This window comes from Schistocerca nitens, chromosome 4 (assembly GCF_023898315.1).
Source record: "Schistocerca nitens isolate TAMUIC-IGC-003100 chromosome 4, iqSchNite1.1, whole genome shotgun sequence".
NCBI classification, from domain to species: Eukaryota; Metazoa; Arthropoda; class Insecta; order Orthoptera; family Acrididae; genus Schistocerca; species Schistocerca nitens.
This window is the reverse complement of record NC_064617.1, coordinates 934835895-934858787: the sequence shown is the minus strand read 5'-3', so window position 1 is coordinate 934858787 and position 22893 is coordinate 934835895. Positions and strand designations below refer to the sequence as shown.

Sequence of the window (22893 nt, the reverse complement as noted above, 5' to 3'; positions counted from 1 at the left end):
TGGTAATTCAGATGAATACATGATCTTGGAAAAAAATGACTTGCACTTAATGAATCTTTGCCAATTTGTTCATACTTGAATAAATGTTACAGAAAGACATATGCTTGTAATTTGATGTGCCAAAAATTCTATAAGTCTTCTCACATTAGTATTGAAAAGGGTACAACATGGAGGTAAGATTATAATTTTTAAATTGGCACACGTGTGCTTTTGTATTATGTAATATTATGAACGCTGTTTCCTTTTTGTGGTAGGACATTAATATAAGGAGTTTCATTTAAATAAATATTCCTGTAATATCAGCAGTGGATGGAGGTCAAGAGAATCAGAGACAAAAGAAATGTGTGGTTATTTAAGAAAGTAAGAAGTAAATCAAGATACTTAAATAATTGAATAGTGGCAGATTTTTCTGTGTGTCTCTCTACATATATTAGTTCATTTTCCAATTACATCCTGTCTTGATTTCTGCTTGCAATATATGTTTGCATTCAACAACTAAATTGTCTTATCTCTGTGTGTTGCAAATCTGTGGAAACTGCCTCCTTTGAATTGCAGCCCTAATTTAATTGTAACATTTGATAAAATTTATGTCTGATGTAAGCATCTACATCTAAAAACCACCAGCATAGCTTTATTTGTAATGGTATTTCAGTCTTCACATCACACAGTTATTGACAATGAATTTAGACAGAATGTCATACTATTGGTTGTCAGTGTGACTTGTGACCTGATATTTGGGTTTGTACACCTCTCCACTACAAGTTTATGATGACAATGGAAATCATTTGTTTATTAGTGAACTAAGTAACTTCATAGATGCTGAACAATGAACGCGTTGATGTACAGAGTATGAAAGCCATATTATTTGTATAAATATAAAGACCAGAAAGAGAAAGTAAAAAGTAGAAAAATATGAAAAGTAAAGCAGATGAGAGATAGGCATGTATTATGGGGAAAGCCAATTTGAGATCACCATGACAACTAGACATACTTATTGAGAGGAAGATGAAATGATCAGTGAAGTACTTTCATACATCCACCATTTCTCATTAGAGGAAATTATCGTTAAGGAAAAAAGTAGACAAATTGTTATGGAAAACATTTGGTAGATGAACTGCCATAAGCAGGTTATTGAGGCACTGGCTTGCTATTGAAGAAATTCTGATAATATGGCTCATAAAAAGTTCATCAGATGTTGTTCTCGTGTTTTTTCCATTAGCATTGTATATATTTGTTTATGTACAATTTCTCCACTCCTGTTTGTTGTCATTAGAAGTTTCATGTCCATCATTCCAATGTACATGCAAAAAATTGCTTGTGCTCTACAACAATTTAAGCTTCAGCAATCATAGAACAGTGCTAATAGCAAGAAAGTCAAATACGTACACTCAAGTTGTCAAAATTAATATACAGTATCATAAGTTACCACCATTGTATCATGTATTATTGTTTCTGTTCATCAGTATGCTGCTGAAACATTTATTATACTGATTTTGATATGATTTCAGCCATGTTTGAATCCACACTCTATTGTATGAGAGCATTCAACACATCCAAAGGTAATGAGTAAGTTAATGTATTGGTTGTCTAAAACTATTACAAAAGAATGTTGGGATGCACTGACATTCAGATCCAGACAAAAAGTGAAAAATTAAATTTTGGATAGTTCACATTTTCCCTGCTCTCCTCTCTCCTGTAAGGAACTGTTAGCAGCAACAAGTTCCCAGTTTTGAATCAAAATGATTGATAACCAATTTGAAGTGTGTATTTGTCATGAACCTTAATGCTTAGTCATTTTCAATACCTGTCTTTCGTTTCATATATCTCTTTTGTTGTCCTGTAACTGCTGTAAAATCTGTCTTGTATATCAGTACATTCTAGCAGAATATTTAGTTTGAACACTTCCTGAAACTCAAAGTTACAAATGTAACCTCTTATGATAGATAATACTTTTACCTGAGAGCTTCAAAATCCATACCATATAGCTATTTTACACTTGATACAAATTATTAAAAGAAGTGGAGAATGTTGCTAAAACCTGTAACAGAGAAGTTGAACATGTTTACACCTTGTTATCTGTTATAATAAAAAAAAAAAATATTGCCTCACAATCTATTATGCCTGCTTCTCTGCTAAGAAATTTCCTCTGTTAGCATCTTCTCTCTTTACTTTTGCTTCTATTTCTCATCCTTTATTTATTCTTTCATCCAATGCCAGTGCCTATATTTTATCTTTTATATGTAATCTTATTTTATGATAGTCATTGAACCTTTTCATGGAAAACAAAGATAGTGAACTCAAATGTAAATTAAATTATAAAATATATTTATTGTCTTACATTATGTTGAAATAAGCCTATTGTAACACAATAGATGAATTTTATAATTTAATTTATGATCAATATTATTGAAACGTCTTCAGTAGTTTGTGTTCCACAACTTGCAGGAATTTGTCTAAAATCATCTTGTTCGCAGTCAGTTGCTATGAAAATCTTTATCATTGTTGGTGACAAAACTAAATTTTTGACAAATAAATTTTATTAGTTCTTCTCTCCAATTCATTCTTACAACTCTTGTTAAATTGAAATCCTTCTCTCTCCTTTCCCAACTGTACAGTTTTAATCTGCCAGGAAGTTTCAGTTATTCGGCAGTGCACCATATTTATGTTCAGTTGTACATTAACCCTGTTTATCTGTCTGCTGTTCATAGATCTCAGCAAATGAATGTTCTCTGATAATTCCTTGTGTAATTCTTTCATCTTTCCTGAAGTTGAGTATGTCACTATGTTATTAGTCATGTGGTGTGCAGTTGTGTGTTCCTATTTTGTCTATTACACAACTTGTCAGTTAACATAAATTAGTTATCTACTGTATTTCTTTAAAATTGGAGGCTTCTCACATATCTCAGAGGTTTAAAACTTTTATTTGCATTGTGACAATATTACGAAAAGGAAAGTTGCAACTCACGATATAGCAGAGATGCTGAGTCGCAGATAGCAATGTTCCTTTGGAACGTTGCTGTGTACTTCTTAATAACACAGTCACTGCAGTTTTGTATACATTATGTTGTCAGATAAACAATACTACTACATTTTATCTGTAGAAGTGAATAAAATATCATTCAAAACGGCCAACACATAAATGACTTGATCTGAATTCATCTCAAATATTTTTGTTGAAAGTCTTTATTGCTCTTATTCTTTTCACAATGTATTACAAATTTGGTATGGTGATAAGAAATGACTATTTCACATTAACATAAAAGTACACTGTATAATGAAATTATGTGTGATAAACAAAGAACTATACAACATATAAATAAAAGTTTTTAATCTCTGAGGTCTGTGCAAAGCCTCTCATTTTAAAGAAATATGGTAGATTACGTAATTTATGTTAACTGACAAGTGACATAAAAGACAAAATAGGAACACACAACTGCACAGCGCATGAGTAATAACACAGTGATATATTCAACTTCAGGAAAGATGAAAGAATTACACAATAATACAAGCACTGCTATTTCATATTTATTCACAAATACCAGATCCTCAACTCTCAATAAGCTTGTCCTTTTTGGACACGACTATACTTAATATATGAGTTCGAGTTGTGACACATGGACAACAACATATGGAAGTTTAGTTCTGACAGTGAATTGTGCACAGATAGCCTAGTTGGTGAAGGCAACGCTCATCTTAAGTGGGCAATCTGGCTTCAAGTCCCTGTATGGCGCACATTTTCATTGTCCTCATTCCAATACACAGCCGATGCTGGTTTATATTTGCAGTTGCGAACACCTTTCCTGTAACTCAGTGTATGTTCTGTAGATTATTGAATGCATCTCATTACAGGAATCCTGCCTGTGTTCAGAAAGACATAAACCAATATTTGTGTGTGTGTGTGTGTGTGTGTGTGTGTGTGTGTGTGTGTGTGTGTGTGGTGGATTATTTGAACTTTCTTAACATTTCTGCCTTCTTTAATGTACCTTCCATTCTAAATATTATGTCTATTTTTTATAGTAAGAATTACATTTTACAGTCCTGATCATGATCTTGATCATCATCAGCATCAGTAACCTTTTGTCGTCCATTGCTGGATAATGTCCTATTCCACACTATTCCATGCAATACAGTCTTCAGTTATACATGTCTTTGTTGCTCCAAGATGACTCAAATTTTGTCTGTTTATCTCCCAAATTGTATGTAATTTTGTTCTTTTTTTGTCTTTGGAATGCAGCAAAGAAACGTCTCCTGCCCACCACCATTTAATTTTCATTAAAGCCATAATTATGTCACCAACTTTTGTCTATTCTGCAATCCATTTGTCTGTTTCCCTGCCTTTCCTAGTAATTTATAATGGTGATGCTGAGCAACCATCATGTTACATAAAACTTTCACATAAAAGTCCTTGTCTTCTGCCATAGATCAAAACTGTTAATACACAATGATTGTAGAGTTTCCTTTTCAGACACCATGGAAGCTTATTTTCAATATACTGTGTAATATACCAAGGCACAACTCAACACACTTTTACTCTTGTGTTTATTTCTTTTGCTATTCACCCAGTTTTTGTCTGTTTACTAGACTGAGGATCAAACCCAGAATCTCACCTTTCACAAGAAAAGCTCTTACCGACTGAGCTAGCCAGCCACAGCTCACTACCTGCAAGCACAGCAACGCTTCTGCCAGTACCTCTTTCCTGATTTCCAAACTTTATGCAAGCTCCCCAGCAACCTTACTGCTGTAACACTCCTATATGCAAGATGATGCTGTGGTGAGACATTGGACCTACATTTGGGAAGACGGCAGTTTGAATCCCCATCCAGCCATCCAGATTTTAAGTTTGTGCAGCTTCCCTAAATCATATAAGGGAAACTGTGTGATGCTTCCCTTGAAAAGGACACAGCCAATTTACTTCCCAGTCCATTCTCAACCCAAAATGACTGATCTGCAAACTATGTGACTGTTTCAGTGTGCAGTGCAGTGTATGAGTGCTTCAAACTTCCTGACAGATCACGAGTATATGCCAGACCAAGACTCCAACCCAGAACTTTTTGTTTCAATGGCAGTGCTCTTACCAACTGAGCAATCCAAGCACAATTCATGATCTCCCCTCACAGCTTCACTTCTCCTACTTTCCAAATTTAACAGAACCTCTTGTGCACATATTGCTCTGCTAATATTCCAGGAAGAAAAATATTGTGGGGAAAATGGATTAGCCACAGTCTGGGGATTGCTTCACAATGAGTTTTTCATGCTGCAGTGAAGTGTGTTCTGTTTTAAAACTTGTTGACAAATTAAAAATTGTATTCCAGACCAGGACTCAAACCCAGCACCCTTTTTTTGCAGCAATACTCTTACCCACTGAGTCATGTGGCTACGACATTTTTGCTTCCATGAGTGCTAAACCAGTAAAGTATGCAGGAGAGCTTGTGTGAAATTTAGGAATTAAGGTGGAGGTACTGATAGAACTGAAGCTGACATGGCAGGTTACAAGACATACCTGGATAACTCAGTCAGTGACAGGTTTGTTTGCAAAATAATGTGAGTCCAGTTTTGACTCGATGTAACACACAGTTTTAATCTGCCAGTAAGTTTCAATGAAGTAAGAATACAAGATGTGTCAGTCCCAAGACACTTGAGAATTTCAAGTAAGTAAAGTAGTGCGGGGCAGTTGGCTGCAAGACCACAGAGAGCAGGCTCAGTCTCCTAATTATAAAGGTTCATACTATCTTTCTCTCACAATGGCACCCTTCCCTTGTGAAATGTGGGAGTTGTGTTGAAATGTGTCTGGTAATTGTAGGTGACTGTAATGGATGTGTATCTAGTGTGGTGTCTTGTTTGTGTTGGATGATGATGAGAAAAGAGAGAGGGTGAAACCTGGTGCCAGCACTTAGCCTACGCATCTTGAATAGAACCAAGGGGACCGCTGAGCTTAACGTCCCTGTTTGATGGACAGATCACCATTGACAGTTTCGTGTGACCTCATTTTCTGAGACACTGCTGAGAGGTTTGAAATTTGATCCAGGACACTGCTGCATAGACTGGTGATTAGTGATCTAATGCCACCATCCTCCCTCCTCTTTGCTGTAAATGCAAAGAGAAAGCAGCTAACAACACCTTGTGTACCTGACAGTTGCCTGCCCAAGTTCTGGCTGTGCCTGAGATTGCTTGACATTAGTGATCTGACAGGAACTGGTTTATTCAATGAGGTGAGGCTGTTGGTTAAAATTATGAGTGATCCTAGATGCATAAGATGTAGACTAAAAGTTGGTACAATGCTAAAAAGGAGGGAATTCATCAGGCAGGAAGTAAGACATATACAATATGAGAATTTACTAATGAAAGTAAATTAAGGTGCAGGTTCAAAGACAGCAGAAGGGGAAATACATAAAATGGAAAAAGCAACTATAAATAGAAGTCTAGAGTTCCAAGAAAACAATATTAATAGCATGACAGAACGTGCAAATTTCAACAAAATTATTTAGAAAAGATGCCAAAAATTTTATGAGAGAAATAATTAAATACTTGAAGATGTTCTTTTATTTTTCATCTCTCTTTACAAAATGACTGGTTTCAATACCTACTGAAAGACCCAATTAAAATTTTACACCCACCTTTGATACTTAGTCTTCCCCAGCAGTCTCACTTATAGCTTCACTTTATATTTCTTTCGATTTGACATTCATGTCACTATGATAAATTCGCCACTTCTATTTCCCATTAGCCTATTCTTCTGATACTCATTTTGATTTACTCAAAAAAAAATCAAATTGTTGTTAAGTCTGGGCTATAACTAGGTTTTTGTACTTAGTATTATGTGAGCTTCACTGCATTTTAGGAGTGGTTCAAACTCTAGAATTTTATTGCAAATTCTTCTGTGGTTGGTTACTAGAATATAACTGAGCAACCATTGTTTCCTAATGTTGTTGCACTGTTTGACTGCACCGCAACAAAGTTTAAAAACTGATGGAATAATTTAGCAGAGCAAGTTTGAAAGTAGACTTGAAATATGATTCTAATAAAACTACAGTAATGTAAAATCAACAAATCAAAAAGACAATAATACATTTAACATAGGATTTCCAAAATTTAACTTCCAGTACAACTAAAATGGAAAGATTGCAATCAGTTTTGAGCTACAACAGCAAGATGTGGATTTTTAATGCCGATTCCATGTAAATCCAGAGAATTGCTTAGTGAACAATGGAGAGATGCGTGTCAAAAACTACTTGAAGAGATGGGGAAACAAACAAATTGGTTGGGGAACAGATGCGAGTGCATGACATAACTGTAATGAAAATGAAATTGAGGTTGACAGAACATTTAGCCACATGAAAGGATAATAAATGCACCAAGAGAGTTTATTTCTGGATCACAAGAAATAAACTTTGTACTGATATGCTCATGGATAAAGAAAGAAAAATGTTTTCTGCTGTTTTGTATAGTATGTAGGGAATTTTCAGGGAATAATTATTTATTAATCAAATTTGAGTTCGAAGTGTACTTTATTCCAAGTGAAGCGGTAATGAAGCCTGTAGCACCCTGTGAATAGTAGGTAATTTAGAAACTGACTGCATCATACAGTATTGAAAGGAGTACATGTTGTTGTTAGTAACACCATGGATCTACAGTGAACTTCTCGTGTTTGTAGTTTACCATTCATATATGTATACATCTTCACAAAGTAGCTAAATAGACAGATAATCTCAGTTATGTAATTGGGGAACCGGTGATGCTTTGAAATAATAATTTCTAATATACTCATTGATTTAACCATCCAGTCTCTTGACATATAAAAGTCTGAATTTTGTGTTATATTGACAGTATTACACATGTAATGTAGGCTCTGTAGCCCATTTAGCTTCTCAATGTGGTATTACCAAAGAAACTATAATGAATTTCTTTGTTCTGTATTAAACACCCTACTATAGTAATGATAAAGTGTAGGCATTCAAAGTCTGTAAATGTAGAATGTTCCATCCATGAAATATTCTACCCAACTTGGTTAGAAATTATATTTATTTATCAAAAATTTTCCACATTCATGCATAGCCCTAAAATATCTATAAATGCTTCATAATTTTTTCCTCCTAGATTTCTGTCTATATTTCTTTATTAATATACAAACTGTAACTGTAAAAGTTTAATAATGAACATGTACTTACCGGTACTTCTTGATGTAAAAAAAAAAAAAAATAATAATAATAATAATTTAGAGCATAGATATTGCAGTTAAACTGGCCCATAAGCTGGGTTCAGGGCATTTGAAGTTATAATTGACTACAAGTGCTGCAGCTGCTCATATTCAAGAAAAGGCAGTCCCTTCAGGCACCTGCAATTTGTGTGTGATGTTGCTCGCCAGTTCCTTTACAGTCTATGTAGAAAGGAATGTATGTATAGACTACAAATAACCCAGAATATTCTTCAGATTCATAGTAGATACATAATCATGAAAGCAAAGTTATAGTTAACTTGAACTGATCATTAGTTTTTTTGGCTCTTTTGAGACTGAATAACAGTAATGATAACTTCAGTGTGGATGCACACTGTGCCCATGCCCTTGCAAGAATCAGGTGAAGCTCAACCAGTGAGAATAATGGATGGTGGATGTTAAATGTGTAGCCTGTGACAAGTTAAGAATTGGGGTTAGACAGGAAGGATTGTCTGGATAGTGAAAGCAGCTAAGATGATTGCTTGCATAAAGGGGGAAATCTGTGTTCAAGTCCTGATCCGGTACAAATTTTCACTTGTCGCCATGGAACTTAATTCAGTGCCCAGTTGTGGCTAAGATTTGTATTTCTCTGAAATCATTGATTATGGCAATTAAGTGTAGATTGTGTTTGATATGGAAATTTTGTCCTTTATGTCCACCCAAACTGATACAAAATAAAAATAAATTCATGGTATTTGTATTCTTTCAAATTTATGTATAAATCTTATAGGCACAATTCTCTTTTAATGTTAGTGCAATACTTGTCTATTATTAACGTACCAATTACTTCAAAGTCAATAGGCCTGCTATAGCCGGCCGGTCTGGCCGAGTGGTTCTAGGTGCTTCAGTCTGGAACCGCGCGACCGCTACGGTCCCAGGTTTGAAACCTGCCCAGCCGTGGATGTGTGTGATGTCCTTAGGTTAGTTATGTTTAAGTAGTTCTAAGTTCTAGGGGACTAATGATCTCAGATGTTAAGTCCCATAGTGCTCAGAGCCATTTGAACCAGCTATAATTTTTTTTTATTTTTTTTTATTTTTTTATTTTTTATTATTATTATTATTATTATTATTATTATCTGATACAAAATTTTCTGTTCCACCAATCTAAATTACAGAAGCTTTTTATCATCATTATGATATTAAGATATTGTCATTACTACAAGACTAACGTGTGAACACAGTCACTATTTCATTTTTACTATGAATTGAATCTGTGTCAGAGTGAAATTGCCCTCTGCGAGAACAGGTGTGCTCCTACCAGGACTGTGTAACTGTTGTTAAGTTATGTATGCCTTTCTAATAGGGGAGACATTAATAACACTGTGGGAAACAAAGAGGCAGTATCAATAGTCATTTAAATACTTAGTAAAGATGCTAAATATTTCTTTTTATGAGCTGACCACTTCCTCCATAAACAGTCTTCCAATATTTGCAACATGCGTATTTATTATTATTTCACCTATATCGCATTTAGGTACTGGCACGTAATTGACTTTCACATTAACATTCCGAAAGTGCCTTGCTCAGCTCTTGTTCTTTGGCATCAGTTGTCAGACATAACACATTATGTGTGTTTAGTTGGTATTTTCCATCTTTGCTCATCCTAGTAACTTCCAATAAAAAACAATTTTTCTTGTAATAATTGTTTCGGCCATGGCAGAATCAGTGCCTCAGCCCAACATTTTTCTGGGATTTTAATCACGATAATAACACTCTTTCTTAAAAATAAAAGTTCTGTGTAATTATCAATTTATTTATTTCTTGAACAAAGGTTCTAGGCAAATAAAGTTTACAATCAAAATGTTCACCAAATATCGATAAATATTTCTGAAATGCTGCATGTAATGTATATTCAGTACTATAGTTGTGTCACCATAAGTGGATCCCTGACAGTTGCAGTGGACTGATCACAGCTGCTTCATGGGCCTACCTCAGTCAATAAAGCAATATGACTTTGTAACTGTCTCTATGGCGCTGCAAGCTGGCAGGAGTCTTCGTATGCCATCTCAACTATACTTCTGATTTTCGATGACACGACACTTACATTTTTGTCCTCTATTCCATGCATAATGTTCTCTAATTCTGAATATTGATAACCACTGTGCACTAACTGGCTTCTTTATTCATCTTTAACAATGATTATATAATGAAAATAATCATTTTTTGAAAATACATAATGTAATTGGATAGAGAAAAAATCTGTTCACCAGGTGGCAGCAGGAGAACACTCATATAAAAAGGTATTGAAATTTTTAAACGTTCTGAGCCCATGGCTCCTTCTTCTGGCAGAAGGGTTGAAGAGGAAGGAAGAGGGACAAAGGGAAAGCACTGGCGAGATTTCGCATATGGAGAGAGTTCAGGAAAGTCACCCAGAACTCTGTTTCAGGGGAGACTTACTGGACAGGATGAGAAAGGAAGACTGATTTTTGTGGATGTCCCAAACCAGAAAAAGTGACTGACTCTGAAAGCTTACAAATTTCAACACCTTTTTATATTTGTGTTCTCCTGCTGCTACTTCTTGAGTAGATTTTTTAATCTATCCAATTTGGCTGTTGTTGATTTTGGGTGAAAAAGCCGTATTCAATGTCAAACAATACTGAGACGTTCAGGTTTATATTTGTTTTTGTTATCTATCTCTTAGGGAAAATGTTGTCGTTTGGTACTGATGAAAATTATAGTAAGAATTATAATTACGTCTGCTGTTATATTTACAGTGTACCAGCATGTAAATAAGATCAGAAGCAAAATTTTGTAGGAAATTACTTTGAACAAAGGTATTTATGTATGTCTACTGTAATGATGAGATGGTATTCAAATGCAGGTTTTACAGTAACATATCAAGAGAGAGAATAAGAGTAGAAAAGGCATTGGTGTCTTGGTATTCTTCCCAGGGACCTACTAATGTCACTTCCTTTTACCTCATTCACTTGTTATAATTGTGTCATACATAGTCTGACCTTTCAACAGTAATTTACCTGACACCATGGACTTTTAATTTTTGTTTATCGTAGTCATTCACATGCTGAATTTTAGTTGTAGCATCTCTATAACAACCTCTTCAAAAGAAAATAGTTGAATCAAGCTTAATACATTTTTCTTGAAAGTTAGCAAAAGCTGCTTCATTTAATTTTCTTAATCATAGCTTGCTGATGTGTGTCATTGATTACTTTTAGAGTGCTCTGACTTATCTTCATATTTACAGGTTCATTTTTCTGCCATCGCTGCGGTCGCACATACGCTTCGAAAGGCAATTTATCGAGACACTTACGATTTGAATGTGGTGTTGATCGTCAGTTTTCTTGCCCACTGTGTGGAAAAATGTTTAAACGAAAAGAGCATCTTACAGAACATATATTTGGTACTCACAAAAACATAGATATGTTTACTTTCAGTAATTAATTCAATCTTATAGGATTGTATTATATTACTACCATATTGTTTGAAATAGCGCAATGTGCTAATGTAAAGAGCTTTCATACGTATTCACTTTTTTACTGTCCTATAAAACAAACCGTGAAATTGTGAGGAACCATATATGTCGGAAAAACTGATGTCATAATGTTTGATACTCACCCTCAGGAGTACTGTGAACATACACATTTAAAAGAAGGAATGAAAAAAAAAATAGTTTTTTTTTTTAATCTGTTCAATCCCTTCTAAGGGAAAAAAAGAGAGAGGTAGGATGTGTGAAATGCTGGAGAACATGACAGGTTACTCAAACCTAATATTGTAAGAGACCCACCTATAGTCAGTATGTGGTAGACAAAATGTAGGTGGAAGTGTCAGAAAGAGTAGTGGGTCACAGGTACTACAGTGGTAACCACTGTTCCAGCTTCAATACAGTGAGAAGTAAATGTGGATTATGAGGAAATGAAACATTCATTTATCAATTGGAAGGAAAACAGAATAGGAGACATGGAAAATACAAACAGATAAAGAGGACACAAGCATCACGTACAGTCTGTCTACTGAAAAACCTACAGAGAAATACCGGTAGTGCCAATATGAGTGCAGTCGGCTCGTGTAATTGAGGCCAATGCACATGTCAGGAAGCCTCTCACCATTGAAAGGCTGCTGAGATCACAAAATGATTTATTGACATAAATCACAAAAAAGATTATTAATCCTCACTGACCATTGTTACTACAAGGTATGGAAGTAAATCACACTACCATTGAAATTTACTTAATACCCAGGTTTAGATGCTGCTTAAAACTGTCTTTGGTATGTGCTATGAAGCCTTTATATAATAAGATACTACTGATGGTGACCATGCACTCACAATATTAGTCTACCAATAACATTTAAAAAAATGAAAGCACTCCTCTTGGCCACAGTCATTTCATCCTACATAGTCACTTGTATTTCACATGCTGTGTATTCCTGAATCTTTCACATTTCAAAGATGGCATCTCTGTTCCTTATTGTACAATCAGTGTGTAGTATTTTGTAGTGTACACAATTCATGTGTATGTACGCTTAGTATTTGACGTACTGGAACTGTGTCTCAGACTTCGAGTTTTTACAAAACCTAAATCTAACTTCTTTGTTCTGATTTAATAATGAAAATATCATACGAGCATGTATGCTGTATTTCAACTGAGTACAGTTTTTTGAATAAATTTACTTTTTGCAATTTTTCTGCTCCTGATATTACCCATCCACTCTTGTATTCTGTCATTATCTTCATAGTACTTGCACTAAATTAGATGTGTATGTAGCTTTATCTCACTCCATTTAAGGATCTTCATTATTCTTTCCTTGCAAGCCTCTTGGTAAAGGTACTTTATTTCTCATTCCACTTTCATGTCACAACTACACTGCAGCTTACCTCAGAACAGCTACACAACTTTCTTTCACAGGAAAATATTGGCTGCTGTTACTTGGGAACTGTTTCATAGTATTTTGTCTTATACTCCTTGATCCTTGAGGCATTAAAGTTTGTTCAGATCAGAGTATCGTCTCCCAACACTGTACTTGCTTCTAAAGAAACAAGATCCCAATAGAGAAACTTAACTGCCCATATTTCAGTACGTACTTTATTTTAAAAAAAGGAAAGGAAGAAACGTATCCTTAGTAACATGAGAGCCTTACATAATTCATGTGTACTTACAAATTAGGTGCCCATTATTATGTTTGTGTCAATACTCTTTTGTTGTTACGTTCATTTTTAGCATGGAAAGATGATTATTGCTACACAAAATGTTAGTGCTATTATCATATTCATTACAATGTTCAAATGCAGTACTGTAAGGCCATGTGATGTCTACATGCAGAAAAATGTAAATAAATAAAATTTTATTTCTCCTTATGTTTTCATGTATTTCTTAACATCTTACCCCATATGTTGAGCATAAACCATTCTGTTGTGGGAATGCCACCACATTGTATTACTTGTTAATGTATAATGTGTCTCAGTAATAATTTACAAGAAGTATTTGCTGGCATGACAAATATAAATGTCTGTGGTGTTGTTGACAGTTTACAGTTGCTGCTTAACCTTTGCTGAGAACTGAATATTTGAAATTATGGATGTATATAAATTTGTCACAAAATTATTAATAAATGATGTATTTATATTGTAAACCAAATTCTAGAACATTCTCAGAATGAGAACAAACATGTTTGTTTATGCAAGAGAAATGATGCTTTGAATATGTACATTCATTTAATGCTCTTCTCAAGTATGATTTGTTAGTGGAACAAGTGTAAGTAGATTTCTGCAGATCTATTTTGATATCTTCGTAACTGTCTATTTTACAGGGTAAATGGCCAATACATCTCTTGTCAAGATAAAGTCACATGTACTGCCAATATATACATTTAAAAGCAGAAACAAAGTCTTCTTGCAATTTTAAAGTTTTCAAAAGTGAGATTTCCTTTTAATACAACAGTATATTTTGTAGGTGTCAGAACCAAAATTGTTTGTGTGCTTGCATTTGAAGGAACCTTATAACCATCATTCAGGTAGTACATGTTATTCCTACAGCTAAGTATTGCAAATGTAAGAATTGAGTTGAAATCAGCAAAATCTATGTTCCACAGAAAACTGGTTGGCTGATTATGGCTTGCATTATCTACTTTTGATAATAATGTGAAGCAAAGAAAGTTTATTGGATGCACCTTTATTGAAGCTGGAGTATAGTTGATTCAGACCTATCGTCTTTCTTCTCTGACTGACGCAATTACTGCCATTTTAGAGGCTTATTGAAATATATCACTGGTCGTATAAGGTGACTGAAGTACATAAGTAACTGTGGTGCTTACAACTGTACTAAAACTTGAGATAGCATGAAAGGAAATGATTAAGACTGGCAGGGTATGAGTGTCTTCAGGAAAAAGTAGCTATAATTATAAATAATTGAAGCAGTAAATTGAAACCATAATTGCCTTAGGCTTCGTGTCTGAAGGATGCTAAGAATATTTTCTCCTATGGTGGAGTTTGTGGTAACCATTTAATTCACCAATATCTTACACTTTTGTATCATACAGTCATTGTAAATCACATTTAAGCTGTTCTGTATGTTACTCATGTAACATATAGATAGAGAAGAGTACATTTATTAATTACTGATGTATTATCACCAACATACATTGTCTTTGTATTCATTGATTTCTTCTTTTCTCCTAAAACATGATAATCATATCTAAATCATGACTGGTCCATGCACTACAGTGCACGGTATCGGTATGTTCCAAACAAGCTGCATGTGAGAATGCGATTTTCCATGGTGTCATACCTTGGATTCTATTGATCACAAAGATAATGAGTCAAGTCCTTCAGATAGCCCTTGGCCTAGCAATCAGTTATATAGCTATCAGAAGAATGGGTATACTGTAGCTATCCTATATTGTTGTTGTTGTTGTGGTCTTCAGTCCTGAGACTGGTTTGATGCAGCTCTCCATGCTACTCTATCCTGTGCAAGCTTCTTCATCTCCCAGCACCTACTGCAACCTACATCCTTCTGAATCTGCTTAGTGTATTGATCTCTTGGTCTCCCTCTACGATTTTTACCCTCCACGCTGCCCTCCAATGCTAAATTTGTGATCCCTTGATGCCTCAAAACATGTCCTACCAACCGATTCCTTCTTCTAGTCAAGTTGTGCCACAAACTTCTCTTCTCCCCAATCCTATTCAATACCTCCTCATTAGTTACGTGATCTACCCACCTTATCTTCAGCATTCTTCTGTAGCACCACATTTCGAAAGCTTCTATTCTCTTCTTGTCCAAACTGGTTATCGTCCATGTTTCACTTCCATACATGGCTACACTCCATACAAATACTTTCAGAAACGACTTCCTGACACTTAAATATATACTCGATGTTAACAAATTTCTCTTCTTCAGAAACGATTTCCTTGCCATTGCCAGTCTACATTTTATATCCTCTCTACTTCGACCATCATCAGTTATTTTACTCCCTAAATAGCAAAACTCCTTTACTACTGTATCCTATATTACGGGATCAAAAATTAAATATTACACACTTCCCCGAGCATAGGCAAATTGATGAGCAAATAGGTTGGTTCTTTTGCATTAGATGTGATCTATGGTGGGCCTTAGATGGTTTATATAAGCACCATTTGTTCCTGGGCAGTTCCTGAGAAAACCATAAAAAATCATTATTTTTGGGTATAATATTTTTTCGATATCATTATCAGTTACCAAGATCCGGAGGTCCACAGTTATCATATTTAAGCACATAAAATATGTGCACGTAATATGCAGTCTGAGGTGTAGATGCAGTATTAACTGACTATCAACACATGACAAGGTTCCTGGTGTCATTGCAAAGGTTCTGAGGTAACCAAACTATATTTTCAGTTAGCATATTTTCACCAGTAAAACTTAATGATGCAGTGTCTATATAGTGGGCACTTCACGCCTATAGAGGCTGTCTTGACCTGGAAATTCGATGGTGCCACCAGGTGGCATAAGCACCTTACAAAAAATTATTTTGTGTTCTAAAATTCTTTGTACCTGCAAATCAAATACAGTATATTTTTGGTTTATTGTAGGTGTAGCTGAAAAGTTGTGGATTTTTATGTAAAGTAGTCTAAAGTAAACTTTTGTCATATGGGTGACAATTTTGTTTTAATTTTATGTTATGCACACTTGTTTGTTTATATGTATGTCAAAGTGTATAAGTGTGTTGAGGTATATAAATAAACTGTCAAAACTTTACTGACCTATATAGAATTCATTTTATATAAGCAGCACACCCTGCTGTAACAGGGAAAAGAAAGGAATCAGGAGAAAAATGCTCCTTTCAAGGACAGAAAATGTGAATATGCTCCTCTTTAAAACACTCTTGACTGAAAAGTGGGTTACTAGCTGCCTCAGTCCTCTTATGTCTTCCTCACCAAAAGTTTTGGCATACTAACGTATTTGTGCTTTTTTGTGGTGAAAGAATATAGCAGAGAGACAGTGACAGTGGAAGAGAGAGGAGGTAGTGTGAGAGGGAGAGAGAGAGAGATGGAAGGTAGTGATGGTGGGAGAGAGAAGGTGTCAGTAAAAGAAAAAGATATCAATGAAGACAATAACAGTGGAAGCCAAAGGGAGAAGAGGTAATGATTGTCGGGGAGAGGCAGTGCCAGTAAAAGAGAAAGACAGATGAATGGAGATACAAGCAATGCGAGCAAAAGAGAGAGGAGACAGTGGAAATGAAACACAGAGCTGAGTTGAGACCATAAATAGACTTGGGGGCGGGGGGGGGGGGGGGGGTTCTGGATCCCCCAGACCAGCAAACTTAAACACACAAAAATTTGATCACTTTTCCCCATCCCCTATACCCATGTGTTAAAGTTTCCTGGTCTGGGGTCAAAACCCCGAGCAAACCACACTCAATGACATGTGTGGAGAGGAGACAGTGGTGGTTGGAGGGAAATACGGCAGACTGTAAACAAGAAGGAAAGAGAGAGTGGCAATGGGAGAGAAAAAGGAATGGGATAGAGATACAGTGAAAGTGGCAGAGAAGGAGACAGTAGTAAGGAAGATCTGGTTATGATATATGAATATGTCTTTGTTCTAATAAGTTTTACTGGTTCCGTAAAAACAAAACAATACCGATTTTGCTTTAACTTAATAGGCAGTTACACACATAATATAAGTGCATCTTGTAATTGTATTTTTTTTTTTTGTATATAACTCTTACTTTTAGGAATAATTTATTATTTAAATGTTAGCTTGGTGATCTCATTGTTTTATTTGTCTGCATGTTCTAATCTGTATGCTCAATTACAGGTGTATTTTTCTGCCGTGGTATGGTCATATGAATGGATCAGATACAGTCACTCTTATATTGATTTTAACCCTGTCTGTACAATAATTAACTCAAAATTATGTGTTCAACCTGACATGTTGAAAATGAACAAATTGCATTAATTAACAAAAGAAACGTTCAACTAATCACTTTACACAGGAATAAACAATGTAGACTGTGAATTGATAGGTTATGAATTACTAATAGTAATAATAATGATGATAATAATAGTAATAATAATAATGATAATAATAATGTGCCCTTTGATCATTTTGTACAGTGATAAAGATGAGTCACTTCATAAGAGGTATGCAATGCACATATGTTACAGCACTCATGCCACTTCATATACTTAACCTTGCTCATGCAGTCATGATTACTCATCATCAGGCTCACTTCAGCAGCTTCCTGGGTACCCAAGTACACTGAAAGAATCAAAGCAAAAAAGTAGTGTAGAAATATTTTTCATATGAAGGACATAGTGCACACCACATAATTCTTGAATAAAATGGTAGACACGTGTCAATCTGAATAATTTATGCATTTATCAGCAATGTTAAACAAGACTGAGAACATTGCTAGATTTTGGACAAATCATTCTTCAGCACTAATAGAATATACTAACATGGCTACATGGACCTAGCTGACTACATTGTCCAGTACTGGAACTCATTTGGGCGGGCAATTGTGTCTGGTGGAGAATTTGTTCCTTTCATTATTTGTATTCCTCTAAGCACTTTCCATTGTTGTATTTAAATAAACCTAATAGCATTTATTTCCGCAGGCAATGCACTAAAGATTATTTTAGACCGATGTAATATCATTTTCGTTTATAGTGCTTTGCTATATACATCTCTTTAAAAATCATTCCAACTTCTAATTTCATAATTATGAACTCTGGTTGTTTATTGTTGAAAAATTTCCATGTAATTTCTGGTGAAACACACACACACACACACACACAAAAGCCGTAATTTTGATTTCTTCCAAAAATGTTCATACATTCCATATTTGTAATTCCTTTCATTATCCTTGTTGCAACTCTAACGGTTTCTGACGACACGAGACAGTGAGGTACTGGGGTGCAAGACTGATACATCCCTCGCAGTTGACTTACGCATTGTGTGCAGCTGATCTTCTTCTCAGGTCAGACGGCTGCGTCGATCTTCACAAACTCTTCTTCCCCAAAGACTATAGCTGGTTAAAGGAATTTCGAAATAGACTTCTTTTCTACTCTTGAAATGATTCTGTACTCTCAGGATACTTTTTGTTCAACTCTGTTATATTTTGATCTCCACAATAAAACAACTTCACAAGTTACACATAATCGTTCAACTCTTGCAAGTCAACCCCACCTTGGACCATCAAATACTAATAGATACAATTACAATATGTTTTGTTTAATAAAACCAGTTGTTGCTTCTAGCAAGTCCAACACCAGAAAATCAAATGTAAGTGTCTTTAGTTCAATACATAATTCATTTGTTCTCAACAAATAAAGTCGTTACACCATCAAGGAGTAAAGTGTGATTGCTCCTTGTGCTGGAAATACAGCTTCTATGGCACGAGTTGCAAACACTTGTCCATGCCAACCGACCCACACTATTGCAGTATTCTCCTGATATACATCCATCCTGCACACACAGAAACTGGTGGTTAGGTAGACACATCTCCACTCTATCACCCTCGTACTTAAAATATCGGGTGTTCAAGTTGGTGGAGAGCCGAGTGTCTCTAGAACTTACACCGAAATTCTCGAGGCACTACACATATCCCTCCCTTTAGCTTGAACATGCTATATTTTATACATAATTATCATGTACAGTAAGGGCACATAGGATAACACTTCATCTTTCAACAATATATCTTTTCTATCAATAACAGTGAATATGCCTGTTCTCTTCTCATTACTTATCCCCCCCTCCACTCCCCCCCCCCCCCCCCCCCCGCCCGCTCTCCCTCTCTCTCTTTTTTTGCTTCAATTTAAGATGTGACTCTTTCAATACCTGTTGAAGTTAGCTCTTTTCAATTCTCTGACAATTCGTGCCTACCAAATTTTTGTTTTCTGTCTTTTTCCAATCATAAATTCCAGGTGTACATAACTCATGAATAATCTACTGCTTTGTTTGTATTTCCCAACCCATACTACTTTTCCTAAGTACGTACTTATTCATTACCTTTTGTAATCTGGAGGAACTCTGGGTAAAATAAAAGTGTTCCCTTCTTCTGACACTTGCAAATCTAAAACGTAAAAATACTAGTGCTGCATAGAATTCAAACCTACCAGACTCATCCTTTTAAATTTGTGACTTCTGTCATGATACTGTCCTTTTTCCCTTTAGGAACAATATCTATGTCTTACTTGGGTTGATCCTAGGAGTGCCCTTTCTCCTTCCATTTTGGTAGGTATGCCCCTTTCTTATTCCTATCCTCCTATGGTACAGGTCAATCCCCTTCTTGGTGCCCCTATCCTCGCAGTATAGGTCAGCCTTTCATAGGTCTGCATATCCGCCCTTTTTCTCATCCAATAAATGTCGAGTGCATCCTCCGTATCCTTCTTGAGTAGGCCTCCTGGTTCACTGCCCTAGCATACATTTTATGTATACTATACTCAAATATTCTCTGGTAGAATTACAAATCTACTTTACACCTCAACTCCATTTTCCAAAGGCCCTAGAGTCCTCTTTCACTCCTCACTCCTACTGTACAAACAGATATCATACTTACACATAGTAGATGCTATGTCTACCTGTATTTACCAACTCCAAGTAGATACTACGCCTTTTCTCAAAAGACTAGCATGACTAACTCCAGTGAACTTAACCCTGCTTTGTACTTATTACCCCAGTTCTCCTGCTCCTCCTTCTCTAGGCACATGCATTGATTGTTATTCTCATGTCTTTATATGCATGTAAATATATATGAGACCGATAAAAAAAATAACAATGCAGAACCGTCACATATCAACAATGTAATATGTGCATCTACTCAGATGCACAATGTCTTTATTCCCCTACACCCCTTGGCGGTTCGGACATCGCTTCAGTTTTCTAATCGGTAATTTTCATATTTGTGTGTAAGTTTCTCTTTGTGTGTATGTCTATGTGTGTTTGTGCAGCCTGATTCTTCGGCCTACTTATGTGAAATAAGTTGTAGGTTCTTTGTAACCACGGAAAAAGAGAAGGACTTCTGCGATAGAAGCATATGAATATGGAAAGAGGGAAAGATAGGTAGGTACTGAGATGAGAAGTAAGAAAGGAAAAAGCAGAAATGGTTGCTAAGATTGAAGGAGAGAAAGAAGATAGCCCCAAAGACAGAAAACCCTTCCCCAGGATCCCTACTTCGCCGATACTTGAGTGAGAAGCCGGAGGAGGTATGACATTAAACATCTCCTACAGAACAGTCATTCTCACCTTCACCTTTGAAGTCCCCGAAGAAAAATCTTAGCAACCCCTATGGAACAGCAAATGGTGAAGAACTCGTCACACTTGTCTGCAAGGGTTGTCCAAAAGGTGTGGCGTGTGTTTAGTGTTAGTCATGCTTGTACTTACCCACCCCTTCCAAAACTAATATAAACCCTCCCTTATAAATCCCATCTCATAAAAGGTATAAAATGATCCATAAAAAATAGAAAATTATACACTACGATAACATAGTTGTTTAGGCATTCAGTTTATACTATATTTTTATACGCACATAAAATCCTCTGTTCAGTTTATGTCGTCTCGACATCATTGGGTTTAAATAGTACCATCATATTGTACTTCCCACTAATATAACATTACATTCTTTTCACTTCATGTGTAGGGATTATTTTTCATCCGTGATTCTCTTAAATTGGTCTCAATCTTGTAGTCATGTCCAATTTCCTACGTACTAAAATTGTAGAATAGTTTAAGAATTCAAGAATAGATTACAGAATAGTTGAAGACTTGAAGGGAATTTGGTGCAGGAAAAATAGTACAGAAGAAACACCAAAAACAATTAAGGATCCGACGATCGTCACTCCACCTGTTAACACAGAACATTAATGTCCCTAGGAGACAGATGTGACTCCGCCCGGATCCCATGGATCTGACATTAGCCTCACTTGATTACTTATGGACCAATACTTCTCGTTAAATTTTGTATGAAAACCTCCCCACAACAAAACAATTACCACTTTACTAGGAAACACAACATTAGGTAAAGTTATTCTATTTTCTACTTTGTCATGGACAGGTTTGAATTCTTCACACAAGTCGTCCACAACCTTGCTTGCATCATTAAGTTCGGAAAAAGCAACCGTCAAAATGTTTCCGGAGATTATACTCTTGGTAACTTCTCAATCTTAAATTAGTTCAAATGGTTCCGCCAAACTACCTACATTTATAATGTCAAAGTTGACTATTTGTCCTTTAAAACTACATCATATATTATCCGCTCATGAACTGACAACTCGTGTACTGACACCTGTAATTTGCGATTGAACTGTTGGTAATAATTTGTCCTATTTTGCAACCCTCTCCTTTGTTGTTGTTGTTGTTGTTGTTGTTGTGGTCTTCAGTCCTGAGACTAGTTTGATGCACCTCTCCATGCTACTCTATCCTGTACAAGCTGCTTCATCTCCCAGTACGTACTGTAGCCTCTCCTTTAAGGTGTGTAATCTATGTTTTACAGCATCAAATTAACATTACAGACACTTTGAAATGATCCTAGTTTTTCACTCAGTTCTGTTTCTACATTATTACATTTATTTTTTAGTTAAATCCTTAAGTTGCTCATCCTGTCTCTCATTAAATTCAGTAAATTACCTTATTATTTAAAGAGTCAAATTCAGTCTTCATGAAAACTATATTTGCTGCTTGATTGCTCAAGGTTTAACTTTGATTATTTAAAATTTCACTCTGAGTATCTAATTTTTCACTTAGCGTTACACTTTGTGCTTCTAGTTTTTCACTTAAATTTGCACTCATTTCATCTCTTAAGGAAGCATTTTGAGCATTTAAATTTTTACTTAGAGTAGTAATTTGAGCATTTGACTCTGTTCTTACTGAGTCTAACTTTACACTTAGTTCTTTGGTTAAATTTGCTACTTCAGCCCAGTCTGGCATTTCCTTATTCACTGTCATAGCCATGGCTGGTTCTGCTAGTTGCTGTTCTTGATCCATAACTTTATCGATTTTAGACTTAGTAATCATCTAAAGAAAAAATCACCGCCCAGTACAATAACTACACTAACACTTCATCATTCAACTGTCCCTTCAACTTTACCAAACAATTATTGTTTGTCACTAACCTGGCATAGAGTTCTAGCTGCGCTGGTGAGTTGATGTGTAATCAGCGCCGGTGGACAGCACTGGCGCTGGCGGCATCGAATGTTGGTTTCAGCGTTGTCATCGACGAGCGGACACGGAGTCAGCATTGGTGAGCAGGAG

At 35.7% G+C, this 22893-nt stretch overlaps 1 protein-coding gene across 1 annotated transcript; it reads left to right on the top strand.

Moving 5' to 3' along the window:
- Positions 1 to 1450: 1450 nt before the first annotated feature.
- On the top strand, positions 1451 to 11845 carry LOC126252774 (gastrula zinc finger protein XlCGF57.1-like). The gene is made up of 2 exons (XM_049953703.1): positions 1451 to 1559; positions 11415 to 11845. Exons 1-2 carry the CDS (start codon positions 1499 to 1501, stop codon positions 11609 to 11611), a joined length of 258 nt encoding a protein of 85 aa, XP_049809660.1. The 5' UTR covers positions 1451 to 1498; the 3' UTR covers positions 11612 to 11845.
- The last annotated feature ends 11048 nt before the right edge of the window (positions 11846 to 22893 follow it).

What these genes read in the sequence shown, in the direction of transcription:
- LOC126252774 (XM_049953703.1), top strand. Translation starts at nt 1,499, where the DNA reads ATGATTTCAGCCATGTTTGAATCCACACTCTATTGTATGAGAGCATTC. An exon ending in AGCATTCAACACATCCAAAG is followed by an intron (nt 1,560 to 11,414) that starts GTAATGAGTAAG and finishes TCATATTTACAG; the next exon opens with GTTCATTTTTCTGCCATCGC.